Here is a 22,408-nt window from a genome sequence, read left to right on the forward strand (position 1 = left end):
CAGTAACCCTCAAGTAGCTTCATGGATAGATCAGATTCCCAAAGAAAAATGGTGCAGGTCTTACGATGAGGACGGTCGGAGGTTTGGTCACATGACGACTAACTTATATGAGTGTGTGAATAAGGTCCTGAGGGGTGCACGTAATTTGCCTATAACAGCATTGGTGAAGATGACTCAAAGTAGACTTGTTGAGTATTTCGTCAAGAGACGTGAAAAGATCCAAAAGGCAAAGGCAAAGGGTTGGAGAATTGCAAAAAAAGTTGAGGATATCATCCAAAAAAATGATCAATTAACAGTGAGCCTCCGTGTGCGGGTTTTTGATAGGGACCTGCAGCTATTTGAAGTTGAGGATGCCTACAATCAATCAACTCATGATGCAGGTGACATAATGAGGGTGGACTTGCTCAATCGCAAATGTCAATGTGGACGGTTCACATCTAGAAGATTCCCTTGCAGTCATGTCTTAGCGGTGTGCAAGGTAGAAAAGTTGAACCACTATGATTATGTTGATCCTGTGTTCTCAATTGTACAAATTGATAAGGTATATGCTGCTCATTGGTATCCAATGGGCAATGAGTTGTTGATTCCACAAATTGATGGCCCAACCATTATCCCAAATGCATCTTTGGTACGTGCACAAGGAAGACCCAAATCGTCAAGGATACAGAATGAGATGGATTGGGTTGAGTCTCAACCGACAAGCAGTCAGAGTAGATGTAGCCTGTGTAAGCAAATTGGTCACAACAAACGTACATGTTCTATGAGGATTCCCAATACAAGATGAATTGCGGAGGAAGCAGGGGAAGGGCTTAATGTTTTGATGGTTTAACATTATAGGCATTTATGGTTTTATATGCTTGTATTTGATGTCATGATGTTTGTATTTGAATGTAATGACGGTGCTATGTTTGTATTTGATGTCATGATGTTTGTATTTGAATGTAATGACGGTGCTATGTTTGTATTTGATGTCATGATATTTGTATTTGACTCATCTTAGTTTTTTGACTCGGAAATTATGCTCCCTAAGTCACACTCCCTTAGTGGATCAGTGTAGAGTGGAAACCTAGGGCAAAAAACATGGGTAATTCGGAATTGGGGTCCTAAACCAACAATTTAGTCGATTAACCTGTACTGGTTTAGTCGACTAAACCAGTACAGGTTAATCGACTAAATTGTTGGTTTAGGACCCCAATTCCGAATTACCCAAGTTTTTTGCCCTAGGTTTCCACTCTACACTGATCCACTAAGGGAGTGTGACTTAGGGAGCATAATTTCCGAGTCAAAAAACCCATGTGGACATTAAATTCCTAAAACCAAGTCGTATGTTGTCATAACGTTTGTTTACGGTTAACAATACAAGATGTAGCCTTTTTGAACACATGTACTGATTTGCTGTGATGTGTTATGGACGAATGTGACCTGTTCAATATTGTTTTGTGCCGTGATGATCAAATTGCTAAAAAGGTTCCATTCATAAGTTATACAATATTGAAATGGAATTAAATTCATTACACAACATAAAATAGATCCAAAAAACATAACAATTCTGCATTCATTAAAAAAAGTTACATTACATCAACGACTTAAAGGAAATACATGAACAAAACACAATAACATGATGTACACCCTAAATCTACTCGTCATCCCCGTCTGTGTCTGTCTCCGAGTCGTCCTCATCTGACACATGACCCCCATCCCTTGCTGCCTCAGCTACCTGACCACCTCTTGCAAGCTCCAGACGAGCAAGCCTGTCTTCCACACCCTTAAACCTTCCCTGTATGTGTCTAAACCTTTCATTCCCTTTCTTTCTCCATTTTTTATGTGCCAGCGCCATCTTTCCTATCTTCTTTGTCATTGCATTTATGCCCTTCATGACATCACGCAGTGAAAATCCACCTTCAGGTTCAGCTATCTCCTCAACCTCAGCCACATCCTCCTCCACATCTGGCTCAACAATATGGTCATCTGGGGCAACATAAGGAACCTCAACCTGGGGCATACCACTAAACTCCCACACACCCGATCTCGTGTTCTTAGTAATCTTGCACTGCTCCAATAGACGCTTTCCGAACTTGCAATTATAGCCCGTGGTCTTCTTCAACAGCTCAGTCTCCATGGGAACACCAAAGTGAACCAATATCCTCTGTACCAGACAGGCGTATGGAAGATGACCCTTATGTTTGGCCTTAAACATAAACCAACAGATATAGTGCCTCCAGTTCACCATCTGGGCATGTCGGATAGCCCACATAATGGGAATGTCATGTTCCAACACCCTGGAATGATTAAAAGATCGCGAAAACAGAACGTGGGTGAGGACATAGTGTAGTATACGGGACTCCACAGAAAGCAACCCCACCGTATAGTGCAAGTGTTCCCCACGGACTCTTCTCTGCTCCTGCACGGCATCCTCTCGTACATATCCTGGAAGTACTACACCACTATCAGCGTCATACACCACAGTCTGAGAAGAGTCAAAATCATAGCCGAGTATCTCCAACCATGCAGGTGCCGTCATGATGATCTCTATTCCACAGACCCTCGACCTCAGCTCGCCCTGTACGTAGCTGAGGTTATGGTAGAAGGCCCGCACCATAAGCTCTGAATACGGACATAGGGTCTCGGCCAACACCCTCAGATGTGCCGCCTCCAACACCCCCACAATTTCAAATCTCTCCTTATCAAAAAAGGCTGTATCTAAAGATTTTGGAGCACATAACGGCCGGTTCAAATGGTCACGTACGAATGAAGCGTGGACGGCAGGGTCGTCCTCAAACAGATACCCATACGGGAGGTCAACAATATCAGGCTCTTCGTCTTGTCGCCTTGACGAAGAAGGCCGCTCTTGCCTATGCTTGGTGCGTCTCTCAAGTGACTCATTGCCCTCATCGCTTGGTCTTCTGCGGCTCGTCATTTGTTTAGGGTACCTACAATGAAACATGTCAGCATTTAACTATATGAAACATGTCATGATGGTAATGAAAACTTGCAACATAAGCGCTGTAAACCAAAAGCAAACTTTTGCCCCATACAAACTTTTCAAACAAAAAAATTCACACAATGCAAAAAAATAAACCTTAGTAGATTAGGGTTACAAAACCTACAACAAACGCTTTGATTAGAGTTCACAAATTCGGACAACAAACAAATACAAAAAATTCCTAAACCTAAAACACAATGCAAGTTAAGAAACCTTACCTATCCTTCAGATTTCACGATTTGGACCAAATTTGGGGGCAATCCACACGCCTAAAGGAAGGGTTTGGGGCGTTCTTCAGCTGCTCCTGCGGATTTGGGGTTTGGGCCGCCTCCTTAGTCGATTAGGTCATCATACTCCCCCTCTGCCGAATGGGGGGTTTTTAAAAAACAAATCCGTCGATATTTAGTCGACTAAATATCGATACTTAGTCGACTAAATATCCCAAAAATGTAGTCGATTAAGATGATTTTTTAGTCGACTAAATTTGCGGAAGTCCACTTTCTGAAGATTGACCATTTGCTCGACTAAAACCGCAAGGTAGTCGACTAAAAGGGGGCAGGTTGGTGGATAGTTCTTGATCAGGGGCAAATTGGTTATTAATTAATTAATGAGGGGCAAAAGGGTCAAAAAGCCTAAATATCCCTCTTAATCCATTAAATATCCCTCTTAATTGATTTAATCGATTAAAATTTATATTTAATCGATTGAATGAGAATAACACGGTATTGGAGGTTATTTGAATTTTCAATTTAATGTAATAAGAGTTGATTGCTATTTATATTTAATAGGAGCTGATTGCGTCCTATTAAATACAAAACGCAATCAACTCCTAATGAATAGTCTTTTGAATTATCACATTTAACTTCAACAATGTAGTGTTTAATTTTTTATCTTTTCATTTAAAATTATTATACTGGTTATACATATATATTTGAAATGTTTATGTTTACAAAAAAAATTAAAAATACTTGTATGAATTTTTTTTTCTCTTTTTGTATTATATTTTTAAATTAAAATTTAAATTATTTTATTTTATATTATAACATGTCATATTTTTTTTTTGCAATTAAATTTAAAATTTAAATTATTTTTTATCAACTCTACATATATTTTTATAATTTTAAATATTTTTATGTAATCTATAATTTTATATTAAATTTAAATTTGTTATATATATATATAATTTTTCCCACTACATAAATATTAAATACTGAACTCTTTCCCTACGTATCAAGTTTAAAATTCAAATTTAAAAAGTTTGAGTTTAAAATATTAAATATTTTTCCACCCAATAGACATAATAATAAACATTATTAATAGGCTAAAAAAAATTCATGCAAAAAGTAGCAGAAAACATTAAAATAGTCTATAAAATACTTAATGATAAACATCTTTTTCGATGCAGGGGTTGGATGGTGACTGTTCATTGAATGGTCATTCATTTTTATACCATTTTAAATTTTTATAATTTGTTTTTTATAGAATGTAGATGTCATTTTTTATTTAAATAAAAAAATTGAATTCTTTTATAGGTTTGGTGTTTGTCATTTTAAATGACATAAATTATGTCATTTTAAGAGAGAAATAGACACAGGAAATAGAAATCATGGGAAAGAGAAAGTGGGTAATTCTTGTGTCTATCTCTCTCTTAAAATGACATAACTTTGTGTCATTTAAAATAACAAATACATTTCCCTTCTTTTATATTGATTATACATATTTTTTGCAAAATCAATTTTTATCTTTTATTTATAATTTTTATATTGGTTATGCACATATATTTAAAATGTTTACGTTAAATATTTTTTTAGAAAAATACTTGTACGAAATTTATTTTTCTCCTTTTGTATTATTTTTTAAGTTAAATTTTTAATTTATTTTCTTTTAAAGTATAAATAAGTCATTCTTATTTTTTTTGCAGTTAAATTTGAAATTTTAATTATTTTTTATAAACTATACATATATTTTTGTAATTTTAAATATTTTTCTTTTAATCTACAATTTTATATTATATTTGAATTTATTATATATATGTTTTTTCTTACTGCAGAAATATTAAATACTGAATTCTTTTCCTACCCATCAAATTCAAATTTCGAATTTAAATAGTTTGAATTTTAAATATTAAATATTTTTCCACCCAATAGACATAATAATAAATAGTTAAACTTCCTTTGATGGTGTGTGAGAACATAGAGAAGATGCAAAAGAATTTTATTTGGAGTGATAAAGAAAATGTTCGTAGACATCATCCTATTAATTAGAATATAGTTACATCTCCAAAACTTCAAGGTGGTCTGGGGTTGAGGAATTTAGCGCAGATGAATGATGCTTTTCTGGCCAAAAAGGCGTGGTTAATCTATACAGAGCCCGACCAGTTATGGGTGAAAGTTTTTCATGCTAAATACAAGTCAGGTAATAGAATTAATTCCCTTTTTGTTGCAAAAAAGGGCGATTCTAGTCTTTGGAAAAATGTTTGCAGGTTGTGGCATTTGATGGAGGATAATATGGTATGGCAACTCGGCAATGGTGAGTAGGTAAGGTTTTGGAAGGACAACTGGTTGCCAGGTTCTATTCATTTTGAAGACTTTTCTGGCTTTGAAAATATTCACTAGTTGGACACCCTAAAAGTTGCTGATGTCGTTAATCAAACAGGTGAGTGGGATTTTATTAAGTTGAATAGTTGGTTGCCATTCAATATTGTTGATATTATTCAGAGTGTCCTGCCTCCTATGGTTGATGATGGTCCTGATAAAAGGATTTGGGTGATTCAAAAATCCTATTCCATCTCTGTTGGTGCTTTATATGATTTTTTGTCTAATAATGAAATTATCGATGATGATACAAAGAAGATTTGGAGTAGGTTGTGGTCTTGGAAGGGACCTCAAAGAATTAAAATTTTTGCTTGGAAGATGCTGCATCAGAAACTGTTAACGAATAGCATGACTTCTTCTTGGTATGGTGGTGATGGAATGTGTAATTGTGGAAGTGGAGAGCTGGATACTATAATTCATGCCTTAAGAGATTGTCATAGGGCTAAGATGGTTTGGGATTGTCTCATTCCATCTTCTCTTAGTGCTGCATTTTATTTTGATTCTTTGGATCACTGGATTAATTTAAATTTCAACAGTGACTCTCCTCAGATTGATCATGACAGATGGTTTTCTATTTTTATGGTTGCTTGTTGGAAAATTTGGAGGTGGAAGAACATTACGAACCATGCTGGAGATGTGTCTCTGATTGGTAGGAGAGTTCAATTGATTAAAAACGTTGTTAAAGATATTGAGCTGGTTGTTTCTCATCATAATTCGGTTAGATTTAATCCTCATTCCAGCATTGTTACAGTATCTTGGAGTTTTCCTGAGGAAGGTTTTGTAAAGGTGAGTACAGATGGTGCTTCCCGTGGTAATTCCGGTTTGGCAGCTTGCGATGGTGTAATTAGATACTCTCAAGGTACTTGGCTGGATGGTTTTGCTTATAGGCTGGGCTTTTGTTCTTCCTTTAAAGCTGAACTATGGGGTATCTTTCGAGGTTTAGAGAGGGCTTGGTGCAGTGGTTACAGGAATGTCATTTTAGAAAGTGATTCACTTATGGCAATTAATGTGCTCACCAACCGTGGTATAGCAGTCTGTGAGGTACAGTTGGTCTCTCGTATACGGACGTGGCTCGGAAAAGATTGGCAGGTTCGTCTTCAACACAACTTCAGGGAAGGCAATACTTGCGTAGACTGGTTAGCTAATTTTATTTTGGATGCTTCTGAGCAAGTTGATTATTGTTTTTTTTAGTCATCCTCCTTTTGGTATTCACCCTTTGTATTTGAGTGATCTTGCTTCTGTGGGTAGGGACCGTATTGTGGACCTCCCTGGTTAGTTTCCTTTTGTTTTCTTTGCTTTGTTTTCCGGGCTTCTAGCCCTTTTATTTATCAAAAAAAAAAAACACTATTAATAGACTTAACAATTTTTCATCCAGATAGTGAGAAACATTAAAATAGTTTGTAAAATACTTAATTGCTAACATCTTCTTACAATATAACAGTTGGATGGTCACTAAATAATTATTCATTTTTATAATTAGTTTTTTACGGAACGATAGATGTCATTTTTTTATTTTAATAAATTCTTTGAATTATTCTGTATTAATTATATGTATATTTTGAAAAATTAATTTTATTCTTTTAATTTATAATTTTTATATTGGTTATACATGAATATTTAAAACGGTTATGTTAATAAAAATACTTTAACGAGAAAAAAATTCTCTTTTTGTACTTTTTTAAGTTTCGTTTTTAATTTATTTTATTTCTTTTTTTTTTGGTAGATAATTTTATTTTCTTTTAAAGTATAAATAAGTCATTCTTTTTTTGGAAGTTAAATTTCATAATTAAATTATTTTCTATCAACTTTACATATTTTTTTTATAGTTTTAAACATTTTTTCATTTAATCTATAATTTCATATTATATATATATATTTTTGCCTGCAGAAACATTAAATGCTGAACTCTTTTTCTACTCATCAATTCAAATTTAAATAATTTGAATTTTAAATATTAAATATTTTCACACCCAATAGACATAATGATAAACACTATTAATAGGCTTAATAATTTTCCACACAAAAAATAGAAAATATTAAAATGGTCTGTAAAATACTTCATGGCTAACATCTTTTATGATGTAAGAGTTGGATGGTCACTGAATAATCATTTATTTTTTATAATTTTTTTTACATAATGATAAATGTCATTTTTATTCAAATTAAAAATTTTAATTCTTTTGTATTTTTTTATACATAATTCTTTTATATTAATTATGCATATTTTTTGAAAAATTATTTTTTTTATCTTTTATTTTCTAATTTTTATATTGGTTATATATGTATATTTAAAATGTTTATGTTAAATTTTTTTAATAAAAAGTACTTGTACAAACTTTTTTAAGGAGCATGAACGATTTCCTAATATGGACGGGAATAATTTATTAAGGATAACCTCTATGGTAGTTTGCTTAAAAGAATAATGATGATATGCGTGTTTAAAATTTTTCTAGTAAATAATGCAATTGAGTTTACCAAAAATAAAATAATGCAACTGAAATTCAAACCTGCAAGTTACTACATATATAATCGAAATCCTTCTATTAACCCACTTCCAATTCCTTATATATTTTTCCAGCATAATTGACAATCTTATCAAGCTAAAAAGCAATACATTACCCAAGTTTAGAGCTGTCTCTTCGAGTACTGTGATTATGAATGTAAATATAGCACCATATTTCAAGAGATTATATATAGGGTGCTCATAGATTTTTACCTTATTGTGTTTTTCAAAATTAGTTCTTTTCATGAATTACACTTTATAATACAATAAATATTATTGTTGTGCATATGTGTTATAAAGAATATGTATGTCTCTGAGTCATTGTAAAACACATTTTACTATAATACTTTTTGGGGTTTAAAAAGTCAAAAATGATACAAAAGGTCATCATTAATAAAGTTAAAAAAAATAATAAGAAAAGGAAAGAATATAAAATAATATATCCTTTTGATTATTATAAAGCCACAATTGCATGGTAAATAAAAGAAAAAAAATAGGAATCTGCAAAATCAAAAATTTTATTAACATATAAAATTATCATATTAATATTATATATTAACATTTTATTAATGTTTAACGTGACATGCATTTTAAAAATATGAAAATAAAATCATCTAATTATATTTTTATTGAGGTTCAATTTTTATAAAATTTGACACAAACAATCAAATAATAAATAATAATAATTCAACGATTAAATTGATAAAAATCATATTTTACATAAAAAGCCCCTACACGAGTAATAGACAAGTCCTTATAAGTAAGCAATTATTTAAAAAAAATTAAAAAAATAATGAAGCACGAAGATCTCTATAAAATAGTATAATATTACAATGATATATTACATCAGGTATATTATATATCAGGATCTAAAAGAAAAAAAAATGAGAAAAAATGGTTTTAGAAAGCATATACAAATCAAGTGCCTCCTATAGAGTGAGTCAGACATCCGCTAATGATCATATTTTATGTCATCCTTTTCTGCAACAAAAGGATTAGGATGCACTTGAAGCACAAATTTTCCTTTTACTCTTGGACGTTGTTCAACTAGTTTCTTTCTGCTCTCATATCGATCCATGCTTTGAGAGAGGATTGACAACCTTTCCAATCTCAGTTGTCTGACAAAATAAAATTTTGAGAATTGATGACTTACAAAAAGGGCAATGGAAAAAATAACCAATAAAAATTTTAGAAAATTGACCACAAACCTGAATTGAATCCAATTCAACTTTGCGCAGATCGTTCTCAACTCCCTTAATAAAATCTCTAAGTTTTAGTACCTTTACATAGTATATTTACAACTGCCTAAACAAAACAAAGCAACACAACAACACAATATATTGTATCCATTTCAATAAAAAAGTTTTTAACACAATGATGGCAAAATAACTTACTTTCTTCCATTCTTCCATTCTTACATTCTTCCAGTTCCTATTGTAGTCCTTCCAGCAATAAATCATCCATGCAAAATTAAGCTAACCGAAACATATGAAACTTGTAGCAACATAATTTTAAATCTAAATCTCAAGCTCAAAAGTGTACAAACCAAATTGAAAGGTAATAAACACAAAATATATCTTAAATTTGAAAGGCAGAGTATAAGAAAGTGTAGACTTGCTTGGATCCTCTTCCCAACGTTATTTGCTCAACAAATGCTCCCAAATCGAAATAAAGTACAAAACAATAAACATGGAAGATCAACAAACATGAAATAGAAAACTATAAACACATAAATAATGAGTAAGCCTATGCAAAAGAACGGCAAAAAAAATTAAATTAATACTTTTTAATAAATTAATTACGCATTGGTTACAGTTTTAACCAAAAAGGGCGTCACATTATGCAGTAAATGTGTAATTATTTTTAAAATTATAATAACTGCGTAATTAATTTATTAAAAAGCATTAATTTAATTTTTTTGCCGCAAAAGAACACTTTGAGAAGATGAATAAGATAAACAGACATAAATAGAAGAAATATGTGTACAAAAGATGATTACCAAAGGAAAATATGCAGCAACACGTATCCTATTTATACATGTACTACATACTAAATTTGTTTTTTAAACTCATTTTTTATTTTTTAAAGCTTATAACAATTAATAAGATTAACAATTACCCATTGTAAAAAATAGTAGAAACAATTAATAGGCTTAACAATTACCCATGCAGAAATTAGTGGAAACAATTAATAAGGCTAACAATTTCAATATAGAAAGTAGCGGAACATTAATACAGCTGTCTGCCACTAACAAATTTTAAAAAATAATGATAATTCAAATTCAAATTGTTTCTAAAAGTGGAAAAAATTTAAGTTGTTTGCAGTGTGAATATAAAGTGGAGAATGCATGAGAAATTGACACATCATCAAGTTTGCCAACAAATGGTTTGCTTTAGAATAGATATAGAAGTTTATTTATTTATATTTTCTATATCTAAATTTAGTTTAAAAAATTATTAATTTTAAAAAAATGTGACAAATAAGATGATCCCTTTATAATCATATAAGTAGATAAATGGATAACATTAGTTTAGATAAAGGCTTTATGCCATTTTAGGAGAAAGATAAACACAAGAAATAGAAATCATGGGGAGAAAGTGGGCTTTTTTTAAATTTTAATTTTAATTTTTTTAAAAATATATTATCGTATGTCTATCTCTCTCTTAAAATGGCATAACTTTATATCATTTAAAATGACAAATATTTTTCTCTTCGATAAATCATAGTTACCATAAATACAGTATTACAGATACATTGTACATGACTTCTAGCAATTGTGATTGTACGAATTTTTTAAAGGGAATCCAATACACAATATATTGGAGTATATAATTATTGAGATGATATGGTAACAATTAGATAAATTACACAAAGTTTGATATGAAATAAATTTTATATTAAAATTTGTCCAACAACTAATGATCTTGATAAATTTTAGTATTGATTATTATTATTAATACCGGATGTAAAAAGATTCTTTAAGAACTAATTAACGACATCATATATATTAATAAATATCAACTATACAATTTTCATTAATTTCAGTTAATCATTAAAGTTTTACCACAGTACTCTAAAATGATTAATCATTAAATTTTTCTACCTTATCCACTCATTTTCAATGCTAATGAATCAGAATCTCACTTTTTTTTTCTCTTCTTGATATTCTGATCTAATTATATTAAAGACAAGTATGTAAGGAAAAAATAGGTAAAATAACATCTTTACAATACAGTGTTATTAAACCCGACCCGACATCGACCCAGTCGGATTACTGGGTCATGGGTAACACTGGTCGAACAGGTTAACCCGGATAGATATAAATATATAAAAATATATAAATATAGACATATAAATTTAATTATATTCTCCATATCTGAAATGAGTTAAACAAAATTCACTACATAAGCTCAAGAATTACTCAATCATACTTTTGCAAGTTCATGAAGAACAAAAAAATGAAAATGCACGTTATTACTATGTCAATTTAAATAGCAAATTAGAATCCCCGTAAGCATATCTCTAATGAAATTGAACTCATATTTTTCAAATTCATCTACATTGAAATGATATATGTTACCTTCTCTTAATTTATTGTTCCGCAAATTGATTCAGTGTTGAAAGCTGAAATTTGAGGTCATTGTAGAAGAGTATATTAGCAAAAAAAATTATAAAAAGTTTTTAAAATGAGTTCTACATTTTTTTGACAAGATTAAACAATTTTGGTTTTTTGGTTTTTTTAATATATAAAAATGCATGACCTGACCGGGTTACCAATTTTAATCGGATTTGACCGATTTTGTATGGGCTTTGCCGGGTTTTGACCTAGTTCGATACATGACCGGTCTAATACTTGACCCGAACCGTTCTGATGACCGGTTCACCAGATTTCGAGTCGACCCGGCCGAGTCGGGTTTCACAATAATGCTGTAATATATGAGAAAAATATAATCTCGGTATATTTTTGAAATATGAATAAGAATTTTTATATTACACTTTACAATATTAGAAGTATTTTGGAGTAATTGAATTTCACAAAATAAAATAAAATTATGAAGAATACTAATTAATTAAAAAAGGAAATAATTAAGCTTTGAAATTAAAGAGTTTACAGAATTATAGTGTTTTAAAGTAACAGAGTTTTGAAGAATATTGTATTAGTATATACAAATATTATTTAAATTATATACTAATAAAATCAAAGAGATTTAAAGAATATTATTACAATATTTTAAGACTCTGTATTTCTAGAATGGAATAGATCCTTAAACAAACTAATTGAGTTTTGAAATAATTACATAATACAATTTATAAATTTCATACAAAAAATTAAATATATATTTTATGGTAAACATATTTGCATTATTTTTTGGTAAACAAATATTTGACATTTTAAAAGATATAAGATTATATCATTTCAAGTGAAACTACTGTGTTTTGGTGCATATTTAGTATTTTTTATATTTTATCTCATCCTCAAAATTAGGGAGTGTGAGAAAGTGAGAGTATTGTGAATGAAAAACAAGGTAAAAACCAAAAACAATAATTTCATTTAAAATGACACAAACTCGTGTCCTTAAAGATGGCAAACATTTTCTCATCTTTTATATATTTTAAAAAGTTATAATTGGAAGGCTCTTGATTTTTATTTAGATATTTTTTAATGATTCATACTTGGTTAGATCTTTACCATTTATAATGTTAATAGTATATTAATTTTAGTTAGTGACAGTAAGGATTTATCTTCTTATGTATTTCATGTAATGGTAAGGTCACAATTTTTTTTAGGCTACACTATTCATTTGATGGCTCCAGAATTTAAATGATGACTACATCATTCCTTTGGTGGATGCACAAGATACTAGTTTCTCTCTAAACTTTGTGGGATCTGGGATGATTTCAAAGGAAGAGCAAGACATATATTTATAGGTAAACATGGCCATCATTTAAAATGTGTAGTCTCTAAAGGAATAGTGCATTCTTCATTTAAAATGTGTACCTACCAAATGAATAGCGTAGTCATCATTTAAATTGAGCAGCCACTAAAGGAATAGTGTAGCCTCCTATAAAACATGTGAGTTTACTGTTTTACGTCAATTTCCCACTTAAAGTCATTTTTGGTGAGCTCTTGAAACTTTTTTCTTGTCAGTTCCATGTTGCTTACACTTCAAATAGACTATAGGACGATGAACACCAGATAAACTTGTCAACTTTTATTGGTTTTGTGATGACATATGTTAGGTTTTATTTGATGTCAATTTTTTGGATATCCATGTTCCCTTCTTACACTACTTCTCTAACAAAATAATACTAAACTCCTATGAGCTTCGTTCTTGAAATAAAAGCTGGATTCTTTGCAATGTGCAAGGCACTCTGACTATCATAATACACAATAACTGATAGTTGTTTGTGCTCGAGTTCTTCCATTAGCCTTTGAATTTAAACTGCTTCCTTGTATGATTGAGTAATTGCCATATACTCACCTTCTACAGTAGATAGAGCTACCACATATTGTGTTGGACAAATGGCCTCAAAATTCAATATGGGAAGTGAATTGAGGTTTTAAAAACTTTTCCCAAATGACTCACTTTTTTTGTAAGAACAATTTATTGATCTACTATAATTTAGGATAATCAAAGATATAATAGATAGAAACTTAAACAAGCAAGTATAGATTAATAAATATGAATAAAGAATGTTCAACTATGCAAACAATGCTTATGTAAAGAGATAAATGTTAGAGAAAGTGCAAACTATGTTTATCTTGGTTCAGTGACAACCACTGTGACCTATGTCCAACCTTCAATCACCGAAATGATTGGTCCACTATTGGTCAAACTTCAAGAGTGTTTGAATAAACCACTATAATCGCTCTAAGATCTTGGTTATTATCTACCTTACAATTCCATCCAATTTCTTAGGCTATGAGAAACTTTTCCAACAAGGGTATCACTACCCTCAATCACTAATCTCGATATGTGTTTTTATACAAGATAAGCATTCTCAAAGTGCATATAATACAACTTGAAGTCTAGTAGGTGTATAGTTTAAAGAATATAAATGATCTCAAGTATAGGATGATCAAGTAAGTATGAAATCAATGAGCAAGAATGTGTTAGGAGGAGTAATAATGACTCAATAAATGATATAATTTTGTTTCTTAGTAGACATAGTTGTTATCAATGAGTTTATATACTTTTTAAACAAAATATAGCCGTTGGAAAGCATTTTGGACAAGTTATATCCTAATATATGTCAAGGGCATATCCGAATATCTGAAAACTCGTATTTGGATATGCATATCCTGATATGAAAATATTCATATTCGGATATTTGACAACAACAGTACATCTTTCACAAAAATTTAATTTTTTTTCTCTATAAATGATTTCTATGCATGTAATTGGACCTAGAAAATATTTCAAAGTATTAAAATCATGTGAAAACCATTCCAATCCAATTTTGACAAATTACAACCAATCAATTGAGTCATATTTCAATATTTAGTGTCCAAAATGTATTCTTTAAGTTCAAATAGAGCGTCAAGAATGTGAGCATGCATGAGTATTTAGGCTATGTAAGACTACTCGTATGCTCAAATTATGTTAAAAAAAACTTGATGCAATTTTGACCTATTAAATCAAGGTTTTTAAGCATTTTTTGATGATATGGTGATGGGAATAACTTGAACTCATGCAATGCTATATATATTATATACCTTTGCATGCATGTTCTAAGTCCTAAAAATATATTCTAATGTGATATTGGGCTTGGTTACATACTTTAAGGCTTGATTCTTGATTTTGACACTTCAGCAATTGAATTTGCATTGCTTTGACATACACTCTGACTCTTTTTGAATGCTTCTTGTGGATATTGAATCAACTTCTTCAGGCTTGTTTATCATCAAAACTATATTGACGTGGCTTCATTAAAGATATCAAATTTGAGTGTATAGGCACCACATCATCATTTTGATTCCACAATCTATAATGCAATGCTATATACTATATGCCTTTACATATATGTTTTAAGTCCTAAAAGTATATTCTAACGTGATATTGGACTTAGTTTCATGCTTTGAGGTTTGATCCTTGATTTAGACACTTGAGCATTTGAATTTTTATTGCTTTGACACACGTTTGGACTCTTTTTGAATATTGCCTCTTATGGCTTTTGAATTATTTTCCTTAAACTTATTTGTTATAATCAAAACTATATTAATGTGGCACCATCAAAACTATATTAACATGTAACACTCCGTATGCTCCCGTTGTATCATCTCTTTTATAATATTAAGCGCATCATAGTTCATTAAGAAATGTAGTCAGAGTCGTCTTACTTTGTTATATATACTTGTAACTAAGACATTTACACTTACGTAGGAATGTTAATTAATTTTTTACTTTTTCTAGTCTCAGATTACAACTATATAACATTAATTTTGGGTAACACATGCATGTCAAATAATAATAATAATAACTTATCGTATAAACAATAGTCCAAACAGTTATCGATATCTGACGACTAACATAGTAAATAGAATTATAGCAGCCCATATTCCAATCTAAACTACAAACTTGTATTAGCTCTTTTAGTTTTGGAATTTTAGCAAATAAAACTAGACATTAAGAGCTTTAAAATGACACCTCACTTCACTTCCTGTATTCGGGTAAGAATTGAAAGAGTTATGGTCCTTTCAACCAGGGTTTATAAAATATCAAATATTAATCACCCCATAAAACTATAACAACATTAAATATCATTTAATATGGTGCCAATTAATTTTTAATCGACTGCAATTCAACCAGCATTAAATTATAATAAATACTGAGCATGTGTCAAATAACTTTAAAAGAAAATAAAAGCTTTAATGATAATCAATTATAATTCAATCACTCATAAAAAAAAAGATTTTTTATTAAAATAATTAAAATTAAATCGACTTATTAATTAAAAAATTACCAAAAAAGAAAACTCAAATCACATTTGAAATCTCAATCTTTAAAGTATGTCCAAATTTAATTTATTTCGTCCGGGATACTTTATTACCCTTATCTCTCATATATAAGCAAACTCCGAGTGTATTGGTTCCAATTTCCAAATCCGTAGCTAATATAATAAATCATTGCTGAAGAGCAGTCTTCCCCAACGTCACCAAAGATAGAGCATCCCTTGTGCAAATTCTTACAATAGCTCTAAAATATAATCAAAAGAAGTCTATCAACAAAGGTATATTTCAAATTCAAAAAGTCAATACGAAGTGTGAGTACTATTTTTTTTATATATATACGTATATACATATTATTGGTGTATCTCTATCTAAATATTTCCGGTATTTTGGGTTTTGAAGTATTTATCATTATTGCGTATAAAAAAGCCATTAGGAAGAGAGGAAAGAAAGTTGGAAGAGAGAGAGAAGAAACACTAACACACACATAACATAAGCACCGCAATTGGTAATGTATATTAGATACACAAACACAAAAATAAGCACAAACCCACATAACATAACGAAAGACGCAGAACACAACAGAAGAAGCAGTGTGGGGAGGGAAGAAAACCCAGAATCTAGTCTCACCAAAATCAGCTAAAGCCTCTAACAACCATACCATATTATCATAGCAACAAAAAACAATACGATTTTTTTCTTCTTATTCTCTCTTTTTTTTTTGTTCTTTTTTCTTTTTTTAATCGTATTCATGTGAAAGAGAGATCTTGTCCTTCTACAATGCCCACTTTGTAGTGGACAAGCTAGCCTCTTCCCGCTAATTTCCCCTCACACTCTCTTCCATCCTTCCAATCTCACGGTTTTCCCGTTAACGCTTCGAATCGGAGCTTCATTTCCCCGCCCCTTTTGATCGATACCTATTATTGCTTAGGTACCCAAAAAGTGTTTGATTCTTTTATTCCAATCAATTTTAGTACTTTTTTTTAAATATATTTTTTTAGGATTGGAATTAGGGTTTTCTTTTTCTGTGGGTATTCCCGATTCCCGGTATGTACTCAGCTTGTTTGTGTTGCTGGATTTTCTAGGGTTTCATTGGATCATAACTTGGTACTTGAATTTGGGATTTCGGACCTATTAGGGTTTGATCAAAGCACGAACTGCGTGGGGGGATTGCGTGAAATGGGTATGAGCTTCGATCTTTTCAGAGGTTCGAATTGTGGATTTGGAAACACGGTGCTTGAGCATTTGTACTTGGAGATTGCTTATTCTTAAGATGGTCTTTAACATTGCTTCTATGAGCATGGAAGAGGATTGTCTATATTAATTATTTAGACAGTGATCAACACTTTGAGAGCCAGTTTTAGACACAGTACAAAGGCAGGGAGGGTGGTCTCCTTCTTTTTTTTTTTTTGACCTTTTTGATCTTTATTGGGGAATGATTTTGGTTTTGGGACTTGGCACAAAGGAAAAGCTGATGATTCTATGTTGGCCCCAAAGAAAATATAGAGGATCTGATTGCAGTGGTCCTTTTTTGTTTCTGAAGAAACCCTTTGGATTGACATAATCTGAGCTTAATACCTTACATAGAGATCCTAATCATAAGCATATACTTATTGGGGTTGTTTTGAATCATTTGCCATTGTGTTAGGACTTTACTTAGTTAGATTGAGTGGTTGCCGTGCTCAACGTTGATTTTGAATCAAATTTCAGTAATATTAGTTTCAGCTATTTGCATTTTTGGTGAAGGGAAGTAAACCTTGGTGGTTTCCATAATTTGTGTTTGTAGTGAGTAAGAAGCTTATGGAGGAATATTAAAGCTGGAAATGAATGCGGTGACATGGTGCATGGACAGGAGCATAGTTGCTGGTTCGTCCCCTTTCTGGAACAGTGCTACTGGAAAGTAATTGAAGCATTCTCAATTTTGCGAGGAGGATACACTGAGCATATCTGGATTTTGTGCAATGTCGCGCTGCTTTCCATTTCCACCACCAGGATATGAAAAGAAGACTAGAACAGACGACTTCGATCTTCTAAAAAAGGTTAATATACTTATACTCATGCTGTACGTATTGTTTGACCTATCATTAATTGGGATGCAAAACTGGAAATTTTTGTGAGCTGCATAGTGTTGAACGTGCATTGATAAGGTTCATTTTCTAAACGCCCATTAAAATGATTTTGGAGAATATCTGCTTTCATGCATTCATGGTGTGATTTGCTTATGTATTTGATAATTTTTCATCTGTTTCTTCTGAATAATAGATGAATTCGATTCGTGTAAAATCCATTATAATTTTTTAACTTGAAGCATTTGAATGGTCTCTTTCAATGTATCATATACTCAACAAAAGTAGAAAGATATTGTTCGATTGGGGTTCGGGTGCAATTGAAGATGATTGGAGGCATAGATGGCAGTTTTTTTCGTCTATTATGATCAGTTGTGATTGTGCACTCTTGGTTGATGGAAGTTGGTTTTTGTGACTTACAAGCACGTCACATCAATTCTTGCCTTTTTCTGTCTTATAATGCTACAAGCTTCATGTTTGGTTTTTCTGTGGTCTCCAAAATTTGGACGGTTGCTTTGCACTGCGCCTGAACATGTAAGTTCCAAGAAGATTTAGTGGCGTTCCATAGTGCTGAACATATAAGTTCCAAAGAAGATCAAGTGGAGGAATTCTGTCTTGCTGGTGAATAGATGATGATTAAAAGTTTATATGCTCTTCTTGATCTATTCACTTTCATCTTAGCACAAATTTCACCGAGATTTAAATAAGACTTTGGTACCTAGTGTTTGCACCCATTTAGGTTTTGGTCCTTATAATTTTTTTTTGGATATCAATTCCTATATTTTACTCATTCAGGTTTTGATCCCTCATGGTTCAATACCTTAAGAAGCGAAAACAATAGGGGCCAATGCTTAAATGAGTAGAAACTATAGGGACTAAAATTCCAAATGAGGGAAAAATATTGGGATTTGTATTTTAATAATAAGGATCGAAATCCAAAGGAGTGAAAATATAGGGATCAATATCAAAAGGAAAAAAACGATATTGATTAATACCTGAATGGGTGAGGCCTTGAGGGTAAATTACTATGCGTGTGCTATGCTGTGAGGACTAGGAGTCATTATAACTGCTATATGCACTATTAGGAACTATGTTTGTGACTATTATTGCTATGTTAATTTAAGAAATGGTTAGTCTTATGTACATGCATATTAATGCTACTTTGCTGTAAGAAATTGCTCCTAAAATAGAGAAGTTGGGGTAATTATGTGTTGGAAGTAATGCTCTGTTACTTGTAGGGATTATTGTATGTGTTATGTTAATTTTAAGAGATGTTGGATTCTATTTGCTTGCATATTAGTGCTACTTTGCTGTAAGAAATTGCACCTCAAATATAAAACTGGTTTTCATTCTGTGTGAACTGGATATCAGATTCTTATTTGTGATTATGGATTTTATTTATTCCAAGTAAAATATTTTTCTATTTACAGATTTGGAACTTTTTTTGGGCTTAATAATGTTTTTTTAAGGCATGTAATTGGCAATTGTGTATTATTATTTGTTGGCAGTGTGGAAGTGTTTTGGCAATCTTTCTTTCTCTCTCTCTCTGTTTTTTTTTTTTATCTCTTTGTTTAATTTATTTTTTCCCATTTAATTGCTTATTGCTATTTTTAATGGATAGTGTTATATATATTTTTCAAATTTTATTTTTATCTTTTTTTCTCAATCCTTCTGTACTTTTTATTTGGATTCATCTGCCACTGACCCCATCTATCTTGAGATAAAGGTGTTGTTAATGTTGATATTGTATATTTTGTATGTAGATAGATGACCATTTAATGGTCTCTAGGGGTGGAGTGGGGATGTGAAGTCATTTTGCTTGTTTTCCCATTTGATTATTATTTTTAATATCTATTTTCACCATACAACTTGCAGGAAAAGCGCAGAGAAAAAAAACATAAAAAAGAGAAGAAGGACAAAGAGAAGAGGGAAAGTAAGGAAAAGAGAGAGAAAGAAGGAAGGGATGGAAAGCATAAGGAAAAGAAGGACAAAAAAGAAAAACACAGAGAAAAAAAGAAAGATAAGGACAAGGACAGGGATAAAGACAAAAGTAAAATCAGTGCTGCAGTTGAGATTCCAGGACACGGTCAGGGTCCTAATGCAGGTAAACAACATCAAAAGGAAATCAAACAAAATGATAAGAAGGGTGCTTTGTTTGATGATAAACTTACCAAACAGTATGCTGGGAACAATGGAGAGAAGGCCAGAGAGAATAATCATCTCGCTGAGGAGAGCAAGGATTCCAAATTCCTCCTGGAGTTGGACAGGAGGATTAGGGACAATGATGGAGGAGTTGGGAATCAATTGGTTCAAAAGTTTACAATTGCAGACCATAGAAAGGATGAGGGGGCTGTTAGGTTGGCGGCTAAGGGTAGTGGCACCTGGCCTGATGGTAATGAAAAGCTCCAGGATAAGGGTAATGAAATCTGGACTGAGGCCCAACATATTGGAAAAGAAACAGTTCAGAATCATGCTAATAATTTTCATCTCAGGGTTGGTGAAATGCCCAGACCATTGGAGCAGAATTTTGACGGGACTTTGGAAGCAACAGTTGAAGGAAAAGAAAGGGTTAAGGATAAAAAAGATGATAAACGGGGAAATAAAAGGAAAGATAGAGAGAAGGAGAAGAAAGGGCATGGGAAGGAAAAAGACAAGGATAAAGAAAAGAAAAAGAAGGAGAAAGCAAAGGAGCGTACTGAACATGAAAACAGAGAACAGAATAAATTAAAAGAAAGCAACAAAGTTGGTCCAACAGGTTCAAATTCTCTTATACAGGTTTTGAGGCACAGCCATGGGAATTCTATCGTTGAGGAAAATCCCAAGAAACGGAAGGACATTGAATCAAATGGAGTTATGCATGGTGAGTGTTATATGTGATGATTCATGTTTCTCATTGCTGCTCAATAATCCCATTAGATTGTAGTTAGACACAAATAGGATGTTTCTCTTTTTGGGCTCAGAGTACTATTTTGTGAATCTAATACCAGATACTATGAGTTAATGTAGGTCTGTAATGATGTCACATTATTATTTTGATATTTTAATACTTGGTTTTGTTTCAATTACAATGATCAATTTTCTTTTAGTATGCTCATTATTTTAATGTTGGCTGACAAGTTATAATTCTTTTTTGAATTTTCTTACAGTCGATGACAATAGGATCAGTAAGTTGCCAAGACCATCTTCCTCTCATCCATGCACTGAAAATGGAAGGATATTGGAACCTTGCCAAATTTCCCTTCTGAATGCTTCGCATAGCATAGGAGCAGCCACAAATGTGAAGGCAGATAACAAGGAACGCAAGATAAATGGCATCATTGAAGCTCTACCATCTGCAGTTTCCTCAGACAAGACTTCCACCGCGACTGTGCCAGCTGATGCAGTAACTGAGGCATATGCAAAACCACCCCATCCAGATACCAAGTACCTAAGTCAGGTATATTTGGTACCCAAAGCGGATGAGTGGTCTGATTTTGATGACCAAGAGTGGTTGTTTGGCAGCAGCAGTACAGAAGAAAAAAAACCTGTGTTGAAATCTTCAGAGGTTGGGGATACACTGCAGGTATGGGCAGAAGCTGTACATATAGAGGCAGCAGATATTTTTGCTCTGCCATATGTTATTCCATACTGATTGATTATTCAAGTGGCACACGATACTTAAAAAATATCTGCACAAGGAAGCTCACCCCCTATATTTGGGAGGAACAGCAGCATCTGGGTCTAGAAATTGATTCCAAACTTTGTGATGCATTCTTTTGTTATTTGCACTCTAGCAACAAACATGTGTGACTGAGATTGCCTTGATCATAAGCTGTTTTGGATTGGCACTTCTGTCTGACTGAGTGCCTTGATGTTGAACTGATTGGAAGGGAAAACATATATGTCACAAGTGATTGCATTGCTGCAGGCAAGGTTGTGGGTGCAGTTCTCACTTCACGCATCGTATTAATTCATTCAGAGAGTAGACTTCATAAAAGTAGCCCCAGGTTGTGGAGAAGGGACTCACGAGCTTGTGCAACAATTTTTTTTTTAAAATTTTTATTTTTTGCCTATAGCTTGGACCTGGGTAGCTAGCTAGCTCTTTCTAATTGAGAATGAGAATGTGAGAGAAGCTAGATATGGCCTTTGCAACTCCACCACAATTTTGATTTGTAACATAGAACTCCTATTTACAAGAATATGTATGATAGAGAGAGGGAGGAAAAAGTAGTAGTCGGATTCATTTCTTCTTCAGTTTCATGTAAATTTTCATCATTCTGCACAAGTCCTTGCTTGCTATCAATGGGCAACGCTGAGTTGATTTATTATTAT

The 22,408-nt window shown here is 32.2% G+C and overlaps 1 protein-coding gene across 2 annotated transcripts; it reads left to right on the plus strand.

Annotated features, from left to right (window-relative positions):
• Positions 1-16,596: 16,596 nt before the first annotated feature.
• LOC133312032 (uncharacterized) lies at positions 16,597-22,408 on the plus strand. 2 transcript variants are annotated; one of them, XM_061513168.1, is made up of 4 exons: positions 16,597-16,962; positions 17,117-18,070; positions 19,973-20,957; positions 21,244-22,408. In XM_061513168.1, exons 2-4 carry the CDS (start codon positions 17,993-17,995, stop codon positions 21,726-21,728), a joined length of 1,548 nt encoding a protein of 515 aa, XP_061369152.1. In that variant the 5' UTR covers positions 16,597-16,962; positions 17,117-17,992; the 3' UTR covers positions 21,729-22,408. The 2 variants fall into 2 exon arrangements, with proteins under 2 accessions (XP_061369152.1, XP_061369153.1); XM_061513169.1 differs by having other exon boundaries at positions 17,818-18,070.

This window comes from Gastrolobium bilobum, unplaced genomic scaffold, assembly GCF_033153095.1.
Source record: "Gastrolobium bilobum isolate Gb01-03AN ecotype WA unplaced genomic scaffold, APGP_CSIRO_Gbil_v1 utg23192, whole genome shotgun sequence".
Taxonomy (NCBI): domain Eukaryota; kingdom Viridiplantae; phylum Streptophyta; class Magnoliopsida; order Fabales; family Fabaceae; genus Gastrolobium; species Gastrolobium bilobum.